Genomic DNA, 18,222 nt, shown 5'->3' with positions numbered 1-18,222 from the left:
ATTGCCAATTTTGCAGAGCAGCAATCAACATGGTATTCAACAAGCATAGATATACAACGGAAATTCATTGCAGTGAATTGGCTCATACATTTCTTAAGAAGTTTTGCATGTTTGAAACAGTGTGGAAACAAAACTGTTTGCCAGATCTTGGGTGGTAATGGTTCAAGCAGAAGGGGTTAAATGGTTAAAAATCGACTGCTCTTGAACTTTTAAGATGTACATGCAGAAAAGTGAAACTACTCAAGCAGAAAGAAATATCAATATGAATGCTTCGATACACAGAGGAAGCACAGACTGTTTTAGTACTTAGATTGCTTCTGGCTGCATTTTTCTAGAGGTTATGAACTTGTCATCGGGCAGGCATTGACTGGTACAGAATGGGTGCCAGGCTAAAGCCCGCTGACAGTAAGCGTGAACTGTTGAGAGCAAAAAAAAAAAAAGTTCTTTTTCTCATAGAGGAATATCTGTTTACCCTTTCATTTTTTTGTTTTAATTAAAGCCATTAAAATACATCTTTCTATGAGGTGTCAGTAAGGGTTGGAGTATCCAAATGATAACCTCAACACTAACACCCACGCTTGTGGTTTCATGCATACTGAAAGCTTTCAACCAATCTGTCATCCATTCTCTCGGGCTTTAATCTTATTCACACTCCCACAGTATTTAAATTACCAAAGGCTGTACCCATATCCCACATGTCTCCTTATCCTTTTCCTCTTATAAAGGACATTGCAGGACTTCATGAATTAGTTTGGTTTACACAATGTTGGACTGATGTTGATCTACTGCACATTAAGCATGTTCGAAGTATATGAATGTCAAATGAGATATTTATCTTTTTTTTTCTCCAGTACTTTTCACGGCTGCATGGAATTTCCAGACAGCAAAAGTACATAATTGGACCTAACTATTGTCTTAGCTCAAACCACAAGCTTCAAACGTTACGAAATTTTACAAAAACCGTGTCTGTGATTGCATATCTCATCATATTTCATTAACTGTGCTTTCTCCCAGCCGTGTGAGCGCATGCTCGTTTTGCATCTATTTCAGCAACATGTTGCAGGTGAACCACATCTCTATACTGCTGCAGTTGCTTGAAAAATGTATTGGAACTTTCTTTTGTTAATGCTGAGGTTGAAGATAGTATGTATAAATCCTGCTCCAAACCTTCCTGCCAAAACAGATCCGACTGCCTTTCCATGGATATCATACAAAATATTATAGGACATTATACAAAATATTATTCAATCATTCATAGCAGTGCACACACACATCACATGGGACTTTAAATATGGCTTCTTGGTTTGTGGGGGCTGAGCGTCCCTGCTACTAGAACAATGGAATACATCTTTACTGTAAGATGAGTGTTGGTACAGTATATAGTACTGTAACAAGAGGAGAAACTGCGCAGTCTCTTCTTAATGGGCTAAAGACAGCTTAAACCAACCCCCTTGCCCCAGGTACAAAAAAGAAAACTTCCCTAGAGACAGCTGTTGACGTTTCCAAGACAAAACCAGGCGAGGTGTGAATGTGTGTCTCTGTCTTTCTAGCCGCATAAAAGTGAACCTGGCATGCCTGCACAACACAATTCCCTCGAATGGTCCATTAGTACAATGGAATATGTTTTTTTACTGAGTGAATAATTTGGTATAATAGTAATGTAATGTAAAAGGAAACAAAACTTCACAGTAGCACAGTGTGTCTTACATTTTACTGATAAGTTCAGTATCGACATTTTTGCAACTTGCCAGATACATTAATTAACATTTCCTCATTAATGTTTCATTTTCTTCAAAATGTATTTGCTGTTGCAGATTTGTTGTATATAAACGGAATTTCTAGGAGACTTTCTAGAGATCTTTATTTATTAAAAAAATTTACAGTACTATGCCACTGTTATGTAGTGGGATCCAAACCAGTCATACAGAAACAGAGTGTATTCCATTGTTCTACTAAAGGGTTATCTTTAGTGGCACCCAGCAGTCATACGTAAGTCTTTGGATGATAAAATAATGATTAAATCACAAAGGAAAGCTTGATCACTGCTATGAAAATACGAAAGGTATAAGCTCTGGATAAAAAGGGGAACCCCCAGACTTTCCCTACACATCCCGCACTCTCATGAATGAACAATCATGTTTAATATTTCTGACTTAACATTTTTTCCTGGAGCATACAGTATATATTTTACAGTAATACATATATTTTACAGTACCTAAACTGGTAAACTGTGGGCTACTGTACATGTATGCCACTTTTTAAATCTATTGTAGCCTGCAGTGATTGGTGATGCAAAAGCATATAGCCATGTCGATTATGATCACAGGGAATTTTCCGTTTTCTACCAACGTGCAGCTGTCTTTTGCAGATTAAGGCAAGTGAACAGCACAGTATGCATGATGTCAAATCCAAAACCCTATAGGCTACAACCACACCGGTTTACCTGTGTAAAGCTATGGGTAAGCTAGGCATTATACTGTAACACGTGACATGCTGAGGCTCAAGCGCGCTGCATCCGCGGCAAAGATGCACCGTTCTCGCAGCAGTGTGGGGGCTCATAAGTGCTCCCACTGTATTAATCCACTGAGCTTTTTACCAGCCAACCTTTTTACAAGACAACTTGGCTGTGCCATCCTATGTCAGCTACAGTGCCCAACTCCTACATTAGCACCCACTGTTTGCCAGAGTGCCCATTTTGTGTAATTATACAAACTACAGCAAGCTAATGGCCCCAACAGAGCAGTGCCTGGGCCCATTACACCTCAGGGTGCTGCAAAACACCATTACCATCACAAGCAACCTGGAGTGTTTGGGCATGTAGGTGTGTCTGTGTGTGTGCACCCTCATCTCCATGCGTGTGTTCATTTAGATGTGTTGGTTGAAGGAGGTTGGAGGTGTAGTCAAAGAAACACAACAGTTACTACAGACGATTGCCATTTTTAGCCACAAATGTGTGTCTGTTGGTATGTTTGTGCACATCAACACCTGTCATCTCTGAGCCATTAATTTCTCCAGGGCTTTTGCTGCTTGCTGCAGGGAGCTGTAGTTGTCATCGCAGGAAAGATAGCGAGTCACCTCGCAGGACTTTGGGCACTCATTGTACTCACTTCACTTAGCACCATCTCATTCTGCCAGCAAATAGACTATTTGGTTCACAGGAAGAGTGGGCTTTAATTGTGTGTTTTATCTATGTCTATGTCTATATATGTGTGTGTGTGTGTGTGTGTGTGTGTGTGTGTGCTTGCAAGAGTTCAGCAGAAGCCACCATTACTGCAGATAGCTTCAGTCGTTAATAGTATTTGAAGTAATATTTCTCTCTGACTCCATTTGAGGCTTCAGCTCTTATAACTAATAGTATCTGTAACTCACATGCATACATAACATAGTTTCATCCAAATCAATGCTCACAAATATGACTCTAACCCTTCATGGTGAAGCATATTTCAAAATGTGGTGTCTTCATGTTTATCAGCCCTGCTTTGCCTGGTTATTGTGTGGCTTTTGTTTCACTTACTCCACACCTACTTTAAAATTTGCCATTTCCCACAGAGTGAATCAGCAGCTCACCCGTTCACCAAGGTGGAAGATTTTACACCGAACATATGTGGCTTTATAAATGCAAAGCTTTAAATCAGCTCACCCTGGGCAGATGCACGTTAAAACAATAACTAGACGCACAGCAAGTCAATTTCACTTGACAGTGCTCTCTGTGTAACCGTTATATTATCCCATTCCCTTTTTGAAGAAAGAGCTATTGTACTGGCTCTATTGACAATCTGCTTTCCCCTCAGTATCAATAGACATTAACCACTTTAAGCCTTGCCAAGCGTAGGAGATGGAGAGCTAATTGCCTTTTTTTGTAGCGTACTGTATACAGTAACGGTGGATCAATGTGTTTGTTAGTATTGTGGGATAAATGGATATTCATGCCTGAATAACCACAAGCACCCCCACACACGTAACAAGGCTAGCTACAGAAACACCATACACACCTACAGTACACACACACGTACACACATCTCAGTCTCCTTTTTCTCTCACCTGTACCTTCAATTTACTGTATCATCTCTGATTGATTTCTTCCTATAACACAGAGACACACACTGTAACAAACATGCATGCATCTCAATACACCACTCTGCATACTCTTTAGTTACATCTCGCCCTTGTTTCTAAATTGCATACACACCTTTCACTACCCACAAACACATGCTAAACATATACTGAATTTCATGGATTGCACAGATGCCTTTTTTTTTTTTTCTCATGCAAACGCACACACTCATTCACACAGACACTTGTGGCCTCTCAGCGTGGAGAGTTGCCACCTGTGTGGAGTGGAGTGAGTGCAGCATTCCCCCCTGACAGCGAGATGTATGCAATTAAACCGTATTAAAGTCATTAGCCCAACAGAAGTGATAGCCAGCAGATGGTTACCATGCAGAAATATGCTTTTAATGAAGCTCCTCAGTCACTATGGTGGTGTATGAGTGCACTTGTGTGTATGTTTGTTTGGGTGTGTTGCCTAACGGCTGTAACACTCGAAGCAGCACTTGATTGAAGGTGGTTGGTCCTTCTCCTGTAGCATAGCAATTAGTGCCTTTTGTTGATTTATAAAGATATGGCAGCATATGGTAAATTTCCCTCCTACTACTTATCCATCTCCATCTCTGTGGAGCCCAAGATAGGCTACAAAGAGGACAACATTTATGGTTTTATATTTATGTACAATTAGTGATTTAAGTAGTCTGTCCTTCTACAACATTCAAGGAAAAGTGAAGCCAGCAAGCTAAAAGCAAAAGTTAGCACTTTCTTCCCACTAGATGTTACTTTTTGTTCATTTTTTCAACACCTGCTGAGTCATCAGCAGCTCTCGCTCACTCAGTGCTGTTTGTGTCTCACATTATACAAAGGGGGGGGGGTAGCTAGCATTAGTTGTCTCTCTAGGTACAGATGTAGTGATGGCAAATCCCCAGACTGTCAAAACTCACCACAACAGGTGTCCCTGTAACCTGGCCACTCCATACATTACCCTGTGATTCAAATCACGACACGGAGTAACGTACGTCAAGAAGATGTATGAAATGAATTTAAATTTCAGCAAGACTTTAAGTCAATTACATTACTGTTGTTTTATTGGGCAGTGTTCCCCATCCCTTGTATTAAAGGTTTGCTTTAGGATCCGCAGCATCTCAGTTATCTGGTTTGGTTAATAAATCTGTCCACTGATGTCAAGCCTTCAAAATTAATTTAAAAGAAAAAGTCTTTTAGTCTAGCGATGCGCCTCAGCATATATTAATTTCACTATAAGTCATGTGTAGTCAGGATACAGTGTTGTTATTCTATAGGGAAGCTTTCCTTCTTGCCTGGGGCTGTGAAGTACAGTAGGGATGTACATGGTGTCTAGCCCCAGGCATCCAGGACCACTAGGGCAATGCACAGAATACATGCATACGATGCACTATACACACACATTCACATAAATACATACCATACATACCCATAAACTGTGTTCTTCGAGACTGGAAGAACTACATGCAATTTATTTAGTTGCAGCATGAACAATTCACGGATGGCTGTTTTTTCTTTTTTAATAATAAATTTTCTCTTTTACCTGCTCCCTCTTTGTTCTTTTTAAATGAAATATTTGTTATTGGTGATTTAAATCCAGTTGTGCTGACCGATGTTCTGTAGGACATCTGCAGTTCAAACATTGTTTTTAAATTTTAAATTTTTTAGCGTCTGACTGTTTTCACAGAGCATAACATAAACATAAATTTACAACACATGAACCTACTTGTGCTCACATGCTGTCCTTTAGCTGTGAGCAACATTGTTGGATCGCGATGGATTGTGTGTGAATGGGAGAGAGGGTGAGCGATGAAAGGGGAGAGCTGATAGTGATGCTCCGTTGAATACAGATGAGAGAAAGGCAAGCTGAATTTTGATCAGACTGCTTTCTGTCTTTCTTCCGTCTCTCTCCATCCCTCAGAGTGAAAATACTTCAGAGAAGTGTGACTTTCTGAACCAACAGGGATGTCATTAGGTCAACCTTTCAAAGTCAACGTCCAGGAGCATCTATTATAGTGTTTTTTTTTACTGTAGAATTAACAAGCGGCTGGATTTTGATGATAGTGATATTGGAGCAGCATTTTAGAGCGAGTCTGATCATGAACTGAGTCCTGTATTATGTTTGACGATACTGGAGGCTGAATTTGTTAGCATTTTTAGCAGCGCTCGCTCACTGCCTTTGAATTTTTGAAATACTCCATCAGGGTTTTAACACATTTCAAACGCTCATGAAAGCCAGTCAACAAAATAATCACTGGCTAACCTAGCTAAGAGAAATGTTTAAAATGTTAGTGTATGTTAAAACTGAGATTAAGCCGGGTTCACCTTTAAGTTATTCAGAAGACAGAGGTGAAACATAGCTGCAGCCTAATCTGTAAAATCTGGCTAGGATTGCAGCTTTGAGCTTAATTAGTCGAAGCAAACTTTTACTTTTCCACCCTCACTCGGAATACAAATGCTTTTCTGTTGAAAAGTCATCAGGGTCGTCTCACCGGCTCATTAAAAACGTGCGAGGAAGGAAAAAATTAATGGAGCCAAACACCTTCGATTTAATACGTTGGAGGGTAAAATAATACAAAGTGCCCTGCTGTAATGAATATACCCACTTAAAGTTTTGTGTAGTTTGACTTTATCAGCTGTTGTAGAAAGATGAGGATGGAATGTGCATAAAAACTTAGAAGCACTTTGACACACAATTCATTACAATTACATTCAAATAGTTTAACTGGTGTTAAAAAAAACACTTTTTTGTAACTGTTCTGCTCAGGAGTCAGATGAGTATAGACACCAGGACACCCAACGTGATTTGTCCTTCGATGTGATTATCAACACCGTGATTGGTTGTAAACCCTGTTGTCACGGCAATGATTTCAGCCTTGATGATGAAAGCTCCTGGGACACTGATCCGTAGCATGCACGTACACACACACACACACACACACACACACACACACACACACACACACACACACAGGTTCAGTCTGTCTCACTGCTAACCAGTCTCATTCCCCTTTGAGAGAGAGGCATTAGTCGGCGAGATTGAACTTGCGTCCGTGTGGGTGTGTGTTGCTGTTGTCTGTCTCTTTACTTACATAATAATGTACAGAACAGGAATCTGGGGAAAGGCTTGAGTTCCACTGAATTGTACTTGACATTTTATTCTTTCTTTCCTGACCCTGCACCCTACTATTTCTTTCTCACAGCTGTTATTAAACCGCTTTGACTGAGTTAATAACACCTGAATCACACTCAAACACACAGGAAGAGGCAGAAAGCAAGTGTAACTGTGCCTGTCTGTTACACTAGCATTACACTTGTACATTTCAGACCAGAAGGGTATACTTTGTAGGATCCCAAATGCAACTACAGCTTTATTTTTTTTGCTGTAGTTGCATGTGGAAAGTTTTGCATAGTTTTGGGCTCTGTAGTTTACAAATAAGTAATTTTTGGGCCCAAATCATACTTGGTATTAACATGCGATCTGTATCTGGATAAAGTTATACAGATAATGACATCTGATCACAGGCCTATGCACCTGGTGTTCTCTGTCGTGTCCTCATTTAATCTTTCAGGATCAGACTAAACAGATAGCTAACAGAGTCCAATAAAGACCTGAGGCTGGAATAGTTTTTCACCATCATTGAACAAACTGTAAAACTGAAACGTGTTACTTAAAATATATTCCAGTTATACATTCAAATGTTGCCATTTTTACAGCACTATGTAATATTTCTTTACAAGTATACATATCAGTAGCTCAACCACAATAAACATCACTAGATGGTGAGAAACAATAAACCATTGAATGTGTATTTTATGCACACATTAAGACGTCTTCTTGATTATTTAGAAAACAACTTTTCAAGCCCAAATGAGTTGTTGGTCAAGTCCAAGAGTCTGATCCTGACCTAAACCCATGCTGCTGAGTTTGACAATTAGATTGTTGGGTTTTAGTATAATCTATAGGGCTGCCCCCAACTAAAGATTTTCCTAGTCGACTAGTAATCGTTAGTTCAAGCCATTAGTCGACTAGTCATCTCATGTTTATGATATTAATTTAATTATTTAAATATATAGCTTTTGGGGCATTAGAAAATGGTTTGAGTTCCAGGGCTGAGAAAGAATGTTATAAGTAACATTGTTAACACTGTGCTACATGACAGAGAAATACAAAACCGTAATAATGAACGTTTAAAATATAAATTTTTTTTGTTACAAGTTTTTTTGTAAAAGCGGTAATGTTTCTGGATGTGTCGGAACATTTAGTTCATTTAACACACAACATCACACAAGTCTCGTTGTTCAAAACATGGGAATAAATAACCTTTTCAACAGCTTTACTTTTATTGTCTCACATCAATGAATGTCTTTTCTCCTAAACTCAACTATTCAATCGTTTCTGTTCTTTTTATCTCTGAAACTGATTTGTTGTCTGTTGTGCTTTTCTCTTAAGAATTTGTTCTTTCTTTTTTTCCCCAACAGGGTCTGATGATCCTCCTGCAGAACCTTCCCACAATGCACTGGGGCAACGAGGAAGTGAGTGTACTGCTGGCCGAGGCCTACAGGTTGAAGTTTGCCTTCGCTGACGCGCCCAACCACTACAAGAGATGATAAGCGTGGCTCTCTGCAGCTGCTCCCTTCCTCCTCCTCTTATTCCTCCTTTCCTGCCCTGCAGTTGTCTACTGAACTTAGAGACCTCTATTCCTACATGGAAGGAAAAGGGGAGCTTTTCTTAACCTCCCTTACCCATATCGCCCATGGTCCTTTCAGCTACTAAGAGATTTGAATCAACCAATGACTTGAGAGGACATGTGGTGTAGCATTCTAACATGTTGATATGGAGCCTTTTTTTTTTTAAATTATTTTTCTCTGATCAGCTCTGAAATGTGCACTCCTTCAGTCCAGTGCACAGCCCTCGTCATCATTGAAGACCACGACTTTTTGGTCCACTCAAGCTAACGCCTCAAAGTACAACCTCAGGCCTGATGCAGGACCACAAGCTGTTGCTCAGCACCGCCGGGGATCAGTCTGGCTCAGAAAAAGTTCTTTCCTGCTAATTGTTATTTGTAACACATAGTTCCCCCCCCAGAGGCAAAAATGTGACCCTTTTTTATTTTTTCAGTTTGCAAAGACAAAGAAAGATGGCAAACGGGCACAGCGCTAGATGCTTTACGTATCTGAACCCCCTCTCCTGGTGACAACACAACCTGATGGAACATGACATCTCCTTTTTGTCTTTCTTTTCTCTCCTGCTTCGTGCCAGAAGGGACACAGTTTGTTTCCCTTCAAACACGCTGGGACTTTACAGAGGGAGAGATTGTCAGTCTGTGAGGGGAGGCATGTCTCCCCCCTTCCACAAACCACTCCGACTGAGTCCCCCCACCTTTATCCCATCCTCCCACACGAACTGCAACATAACGGCGTTCAAGTGTAAGACATTACACACATCGGTATCATGAACACATCGGTATGGGATCAAAATAAACTATTTGCAGTTCCATTCAGAAATGGAATCATCCTCGTGGAAGCTAAATTTGGTATTCACAGGGTTGTTTTTTAAGATCCAAATGAACAATTTTTGCCTTAATTAATATGTTTCTTTGTTTTCTCTCACTCCTTCCACTCCTTCTGTCTTTTGGGCCGTATTTTCATGGGTGCACAAAAAACGTTTGTTGTCTGTTGATTCGGTGTAGGTGGAAAGAGTCTGACATGTTGCTGAGAATAGGCTTTAGGGGACCACGTCTGTTTTCAGCACAGTTACTCATTTGATAGTTTGCTGATTCCAACAACAAGCACAAATGAAAAGTGTGACGTTTGCAACAGAGATTAAGCCCAAATAAAGCGAAACACTTTGATTACACTCTCTTCAAACAGTAGTTCCACCTCAAAAATACAACTTTAAATCACGTAATCACGGTGAGAACACCAGTAAGGCAGTCTGTACTGAGTTCAACATTGAGAGATTCTTCTTAATATGTCATCCACAAAGTGAATTGTAATGCCTATAAACATATTAAAGCAGCAGGTGCATGTTTTCATTTTTGCTTTGTTTTTTTGCTGCCTCCATCTATAAGGAATTATTGCAACTTTAAAAAGCAATTACACATGTTTGATACACATTGGTTCTCTTAATTGAATCATGTGTAACCAGCACCAGGCTGCTGCAAAATTAACAAAATAACTTCTACACTAGTGTGCCCTTAAAACTAGTCTGTTCTAACTTTGTATTCTGCACAGCTTGTCAGTTTATCCTGTGCAGATCAGCAGAGATATTGGAGACTGTGACATCCTAGTTCTGTATTAGACACACAATATAAAGCGCTCTCTTCATTCAGCTTCAGGATCCGTCAGTCCTGTCTCAAAATCCTCCATATTGTCATAAAAAACAAAAGTCAGGGTGCAGCTTTGTGCGCCATTGCCTTGTTTTCCAATTGGTCTGGCAAAATAATTTTAAAAACTTTCAAAATGCATTTGTAATTTCACTAGGGACAGGCCCTTTGCTGTAAATACAAAACATGATGGAATAGAGCAGAATCATGGCTTTAAATATTGTGGTTACATTTGATTTTCGTTGGACAGGAAATGCATTAACATCTTTCCCTCGACTGGGAAAAGCTGGACTGAACTCCCCTCTAATGTGACAGAAGCCTGACAGGCTTAACAGATGACAATTATTCAACTCACCCTTTAATGTAAAATATTTTTGCATATAGTAAGCAGCACATAAATGAACAAAAAGAGCAAGTGCATTTAGATAAAACCTTATTACTCCCTACTTAACACTGGTCATCACAATTGTACTGTTGCAGTACCTTTGTCTTTTTCCTGTCTTACATTGCTCTGTTCATATAGAACACATGGGAAGTCTTACCCAAAGTCAGTAGCACCATATTGGTGTAATGGGGGGATGGTGAGGGTAATCAGACATTCATGACATAACACAAAGCTGTTAACGTTTGGAGCCCCCCGTCGCGACTCCGCCAGGATCCATTATTGTCACCCCAGCCCGCAAAGACGGTGTGCGTAGGTGTGTGAAGGGGAGATGGAAGGAGAGAGGAACGGGGTTGTGTTTCTTTGGAAGTTTCTGCGCTTTTTCTCTGAGAGCTGTCAGTCTTTGATCATACGTGATTTTCTTTCTTTTTGCACAATCTGCACCAGTTTCACAAGCCCCTCATCTCCCCAATGCTCTCTGACAAGGAAAAACTGCACTTAATTTAAAAGTCTATAGCCTTTTTTTCCTTTCTCTCTCTTTTTGTATGAGATATATTCTTTCAATCAGCATTTTAAAGATTTGTCTTTTCCTTTTTCGGTTTTATTTTTTTTATGCTGTTTACATGACGAGCCTATGAAGTTGTGCCTGACTCTGGAGACATGAGACAACATCCTAGTTATATTTTTGACCTCAAATGAACTTGAAAGGTTTTAGATTTCTGCAAGCAATAGTATGACATTTTGAATTTGCTGTGAAAAGACAGAAAATGTTTTTTTTTTTGTGCACATCTGGTTTTTGGGTGTGTTAGCCACCAACATGAACTGTTTAATAACACTCTGGGCATTTAATAGTTCAAACTTGGCAATTGAACGTTCGCTTAACCCCTCCCCTGGACATTCATTGTCCATTCAAGGCTTAGAAACCGTAACTAGGCACAGCAGGCCTGCCAAGCTTTGGATTTCTGCACATGTTGAAGCACTGTGCATGGGTCTGTAGTAAGAGCGACAGTCGGCATCTAAAGAGTTTGGAGGGTGATGTCTTTTTTTGGTAGCCTCTCCAAAACCAAAAACATGAGGAAAAGGAATGGACAGTGACGTTAGCAGCAATTGTTTGTCGTTATGTCCGGTTAACTAGCTTACTACCTACAGTTGTAACCTAGAGTTACTTTCAAGGCTAAGGAGCATATCATTAGCTAAATACATTAGTTTGTGCTGTTATACTTTATATTTTAAACCCGTTTATGACTAGCACATCCACTGCTTAGAATTTCCCCACTATGTGGAAGCTGGTCCTGCATGCTATCAGAGTTTAGGCTAACGTTAGCAGCTCTGTCCTGTCCTTTATTGGATTTGGGGACTTTTACACTCCAGCAACACTAACCACCATTCTCCGATATTGCATTACATTTACCAAAGTAATTTGTTAGTCCTCATCCTTAACTGCTTTTGTCTTGTAATGTTAAAAGTGAAAACATACTATTTAAAAATACAAACAAGTATTTAAGCGAAGCAGTCACACAGGGTCTGATGTTATATTTTTACTTATCATACTTATAATAATAGTGCTAACTAGCTAGTCTTCCATATGGGTCATCAACTGGCGAGGATGCTAACTTTGTGCCTGGGACCTGTTAGCTTTAGTCTCAGTCTTTTACCACCATCAAGTGCATATTTAGGAGCCCTTTAAAAGTCAGCTGGAGACATTAAAAAGTCAGCCAGAGACAGCATTTTAAATCAACTCATGGCGCTAACGTTAGCTTAATTAGCTAGCTACCTACAGCTGATAAAATCTGCCACCAACAGTCGTCATTTCAGACAGCAAATTCAACGGGTGCCGGCTAGAAATGAGAAGCTGCTTTTGTCTACCTCTGTCTGAAATCAAGGAACCAGTGTTTCAAAAATGACTAAGAATTTTGAGTAATAAATCTGCATTGTAAACTGCACATGTGCCGAGAATGGAAACCTTGACAGGCGTAGCAACAGTAACTAAGGGGGACAGGGGTTTCACGAACTGTCAATTATTGTGCCATTTATTATCCAAAGTCCTACTTTTCAAGAAGTCATGTTGCCTTATTGCACATGTTCATATTGGAAACTGGGAGGAAAGAAGTGGTGACCAGGGATACCCCCCCGGGAAGAGTTTTTTTCTATTTTTGCTGTAATGTCATATGCAGTAATTTCCCTTTAACAAGAAGTAGCTGCCTTCTCAGACTTCTGTGAAAAGAGATGGTTTAATAAACAGACACACATTACCATGCTACCAATGTCACGTTAGCCTGCCTGTTACCCACTGTTTCTCGCACACGCACGTCTCCATGGTGATGAAGGCCCAGGTGGTATCTGGCTGGAGCCCTTTTTCTAGTAGCCCACACACACACAGGCAAACTTCAAACATTCTTTGGATGATCTTCAGGAGGGTATCCTTAAGTAACATTTTCAGCTGCTTTCATTTCTTTTAGAGTATTTTTTTTTCTCACTCTACTTCTCCACCCGTGAAAATATGTTTATGAAAACCAAACTGAATTGGGGAAAAAAAAACCCTCCCTCCCATGTCTTTTGCCTCTTGAGTACTCAGAAAAATCTAATAATGCTAGAGTGTGTGGGTGACAGGAGAAGTGGTTCTTGAATTTAAAAATGTGTACAGAGAAGATTTTGAAACAAAAATCTGTAAATAGAAAGTGTAAATAAATCCTATATATGACAAAATTGCTTTGAATAAGACGTCCTGTTGTGTATGTGTGATTTCTTAGAATGTGTGCACGCTTGAGAGTACTGTTGTGTGTTAATGTATGAGCAGAGAGAAATCACTGTATCTCTAAATATTCCATGTCCAATTGCAGTCAAACTCAAGGTATGATATATTTCAGAGCATCGTGTCCCCAGTGCCTCTCTAGCTATACAGCCTAAAAACCTTGCAGCAGCACATTACTGCGGCGTAGTGATCTGTCCCCCAGTGAGCCTAGAATGAAGTTCTTCACTATAATGAAAACGCAGAAACAATGCAGATGCTTTCGATCAAACCCAGATTCACTGCTCCTGCTTGTTGTACGTGTGTAATGAATACATTTTGCTAATTGTATCTGTTGTATTCATACACCGTTCCCATACACACAGTCTAACAGGTAAACACTTCTTGTCTGATCCCTCTGGAGGAAATGGCAGCACTAGCTTGGTTAATGAGACTTTCTTTCCTGTGTGTGTGTGTGTGTGTGTGTGTGTGTGTGTGTTGTTTCAGAGGACGGGAAGGAAGGGAGAAGACAGAAAAGACACAAAAACAAGAGTCAGGCTGCATTCACTTGCAAATGCAAGTACATACCTGTGTGTGTGTGTGTGTGTGTGTGTGTGTGTGTGTGTGTGTGTGTGTGCGCATGCAGCCCCACAGTAGAAGCTACCTCGCTCTCGTTAGGCTGACTGATGTTCACACAGCCAGCCAATTATGGAGTGCCGGTCACTGAGGACCCCAGTCACTTCATGGGAAATTAAAAATACATTAAAACCAATAATGGTCGCAGGAAGGCGCCTGCTTATGCGTACACACACACACCCCTACCTTAATGTGTGATGAAAGACGGAAGACATGCCAACCAAGAAGCAGCTGGAGCACACTATGAAGCAGAAAATATATAGTGCAAATATTAGCAAAATCAACTTTTCCTTTAGTGTTTTCCTCGCGGCCATTTTCCTCTCTGCATATTGTAGCTGTTTATTTGTACAGTGTGTCACTATTTTAGCATCAGCCTATGCTGTTTACCTCCCCATGCCCTCCTAACTCCCCAAATTTACAGGCCAATAAACCACCGCATGCCAGCGTGAGTCCTTTTCATCAACACTGACAAACGTTGCAACATTCTGGGATCACTAAGGCAGAAATGTCGAGACAGACTTAACGGTACTTTTGTGGGATTTTAAGCCCGTGTCTGAAATCTTATTCCTGATTCAATTTTTCGAAGAGAGGAGCTGCACAGCAACGGCATTATTGTCACAATGAAGGATAACACGCAGGATGTCTCTGGAGAGGATTTCAGATACACTGTGGAGGTGCTGGCAACTGTGATGTAAATCAGTTTCAATTTAAAGTTTGTGCTGAGGCAACGGAGGGATCCAAATATGTTGGGCCCGGAATGGAAAAATATTTTTGGCTGCTTAGGAGTGGCAAATTTCATGTTTTAAAGTCAAAATACATACATAAGCCATCTTCATAATAGTTTCATCTCCTTAAGTGATTTTCTTCTGCACCTTTTCTCAAAGCATGAAAATCTGTTAGTCTCCATTTTATCTACAGAAGTACATCTACCTTTGAGAGCGTCTGTAAGGAACTACAGCTTCTAACTGCTGCACCTGGGCCGGGATTTATCAATTCTCAGAGTACGAAAGGAGTCCTAACTGGCCATATATTCTTAGACACATTTGTGTTCGTACTTTTTGGAGTAAAAGCATTTTATCAACTTTCTTAACTTAGACTCCAATCTCTGCTAAAATTTAGCAAAGCTCCAGAGGTGTCCTGACGTGTTAGGAGCTGCCGGGAGATGGTGTTCCGTTAGAGACACAGGCTTACATTCTCTGGCAGGAGAGACATTAATTGGTGACTATGAGCTTATTAAAAGATACAGTTTTGGCAAAAAAAAAAATATATATTTTTTTTTACAGGCCTTGCGTGGGATGCAGAAGAGAGCACATACTCAACAAACAAAAAAAAGCCTTGCAACCTCACTGCTTTGCAACAGGAAGTGATTTTGGCATTAATAAAGTAATAACGTGTTATTCATTTACTTATTTATTTATTCATTCATTCACTTGTTTGAAATTACAGATAGTGGAGCTGTGTTAAAGAGATATGTTCATATTGTTACGGTGTATATTTCCCAACACTGGGTGACATTACAGAAACAATGTTATCCCCACCTGTAGGAGCACATGAGTTGGAGGAGAAGATAAATTCCATGTTCTCAGTGGAGATGTGCTGACAGCCCTTTTGCAACATCATTGCTGCGTGTGCAATATGCACAATACATGGAAGACGCAGCGCTAATATAGGCATTGTAAAATTATGTGATAGGATAGATAGACTGGTTTGGCTAAGTCACACGGCTGAATCAAACTGTCTACAATTTTAAATTATAGCTATATACATTTATTGTTTAAGCCACACAAGTGGCTTGCCAGGGATTACTTACAGCCTATTGCAAAATGGCTTATTGGCAAATATCATTATGAAATGTTAGCCTAAGTTATTTATTCATTTTGGGGGTCCTTTTACATTTAAAACCTAGATAGCTTAGTCACTTATAATATTTGCTTATACACATAAAAAGTGGTGCTTTTTCCTGCATACCGCTGTTCAATAATTCAAACCGCATCAGTCAGAAAACTACAACACATCATCATAATGTCTACTTTGGCTTACTTCAGAATCACAATCTGAATCAGAAATACTTTATTGATCCCCGAGGGGAAACTCTTTGTTACAGCTGCTCACTATCACGTCAGTGCACACAGGAATAGAAGCACTAAGCAAATCAGAATATAATACACTATAATACAATACAATACAGGCAAGATAAATTAAGTACAAAGTGGATATAAGTTTAAAAGCTAAAATAAATGTAAGTACCAAAGTGGATTTAGATGTTACTTATGGCTGAGAGTCATATAACACCGCTGTCACACTCTGCTGGGAGTAGTCCTTCTCCAGTGGTGGAATGTAACTAAGTACATTTACACTTAAATACAGCACTTGTGTATTTCCATGTCATGCTACTTTATACTTATACTCCATTACATTTCAGAGGCAAATATTGTACTTTGTACTCCACTACATTCATCTGACAGCTATAGTCAGTCAGTTACTTTTCCGATTAAGATTTTGCAAAACTTATAACAGAACATGACAGAACGTGATCGGTTTATAAAATGTGATGCAGTATTGTAGATTAAACTACCCAAAAGTATATAAAGTAGTTCAAATTAGCTCCACCTCCACCAGCTATACCATTAAAGTACTGTTTATGTTAATGCCTCAACAATAATGGCCCAATAATATAATGATGTGACACTGACACGGCCCATTCTGACAAACGGATACTTTTACTTTTGATGCTTTGAGTATGTTTTGCTGATTTTTGTATCAATGCAGGACTTTTACTTGTAATTAAGTATGTAGGAGTGATTCTGAGGCGCTTGATAAAGACGACTCTGGTCAGTCTGCAGTGATAAATGCAGAGATCAGGTGGTCCTAATGTGTCACACTTTATGTCAGTGTTTTGTCGACTGTGCCCGTCTTAACAATAGCAGTTTCTTTTTTTGTTGTAATCTTTTATCTCATCCAGCTGAGAAGATAAATCAGAACACCTGCACACTGACCGTGATAATATTTCAACTAAGAAATACAGCAGGCACACCTAATCTTAGCTGAGAGATTATCATGGTCGCTGTGCAGGTGTTGTGGTTTACTTAACATGCTGTTAAATGCTGGCTCTGACTGGTGAGTTTGAGGTTTTATTTACTCTGGCGGGTAAAAATGCCATCATGTGGAATTCATGCCGAGAACCAACACATTTGGTAACAACAGTTTTGAAAAAGCTTGAGGAGTAGCTGGAATTGAGTAGGAGGGCAGTTGATTAATTCTTGAGTGGACGTCACCACAACTGGTCATTGCCAGTGTGAAAAATAAGACTTATAATCACTGGATTTACAACATTTTAATACTTTAAGAGACATGTTTTATTTTAGTCAGTTGGCGTAATAGTAAAAGTAGCTTAGCAACACTGGGATTTATCAGCCGCTGACACTTAACAAAGTTCCCTTCCCTGCTCCTAAGATGTGAAAGTGTGTTCTTCACAGATTAAATTCGAGGGCTATTTAAAGCATGCACTTCATTTGAACTCTTGCAACAAAGAAGTGATCTGTCTTTTAATTTTCAAATATCAGTGACTGATGACTTGAATAAAGAACTTTGTGCAGACAATTATGGAGCTGAGCAGTTCTGAACTTCAACATGGCATCTTTTTTACCTTTAGCCTCAGAGAGCTTCTCTCTGTCTGTAACTAGGAGTAAATATATTTATACTTGACTTCACACAGTTAGAGCATGACTCAAAACGCAGGAGACTTGTGAGGGATATATTTATTAGATGAGAAACCTGAACTCCCCAAATTAACTGTGACTGCTTACTCATCACATCAAGCTGAACTTCCACAGGACAGCGCTCCCATCAGATCCACTGTATGTCTTCCCATCACCACTGACAGCGTCATGGTGACCAAGATCGACAAGACTTTATACATGTGCCACTCTGAATCCATCTCCAAAGTGATGCCGTGTTCAGACAGACATTAGCACCGCATGAAAAAACTCCCCCTCATTCATTTCAATGAGACCACTGTATTGGTACAGCAGGGTTCTACTATTCTTCCCTGCAATATTTAAAGCTGATCCGCTGAC

General features: G+C 39.8%; 1 protein-coding gene across 6 annotated transcripts in view; it reads left to right on the top strand.

Moving 5' to 3' along the window:
- tbc1d22a (TBC1 domain family, member 22a) overlaps positions 1–13,503 on the top strand; it is a 124,890-nt gene extending 111,387 nt beyond the window's left edge. For 5 of the 6 annotated variants that reach the window (XM_044185330.1, XM_044185328.1, XM_044185325.1 and 2 more), the window contains one exon: positions 8,554–13,503. In XM_044185330.1, the coding sequence (XP_044041265.1) occupies positions 8,554–8,682 (129 nt within the window). In that variant the 3' untranslated portion in view covers positions 8,683–13,503. The remainder of the gene's footprint in view (positions 1–8,553) is intronic. The other variant, XM_044185329.1, reaches the window with a different exon arrangement.
- Positions 13,504–18,222: the final 4,719 nt, after the last annotated feature.

The sequence above is a fragment of the Siniperca chuatsi genome, linkage group LG23, assembly GCF_020085105.1.
Source record: "Siniperca chuatsi isolate FFG_IHB_CAS linkage group LG23, ASM2008510v1, whole genome shotgun sequence".
In the NCBI taxonomy this organism is placed as follows: Eukaryota; Metazoa; Chordata; class Actinopteri; order Centrarchiformes; family Sinipercidae; genus Siniperca; species Siniperca chuatsi.
The sequence above is the reverse complement of the archived record's forward strand: the minus strand, read 5'-3'. Positions and strand labels throughout refer to the sequence as shown.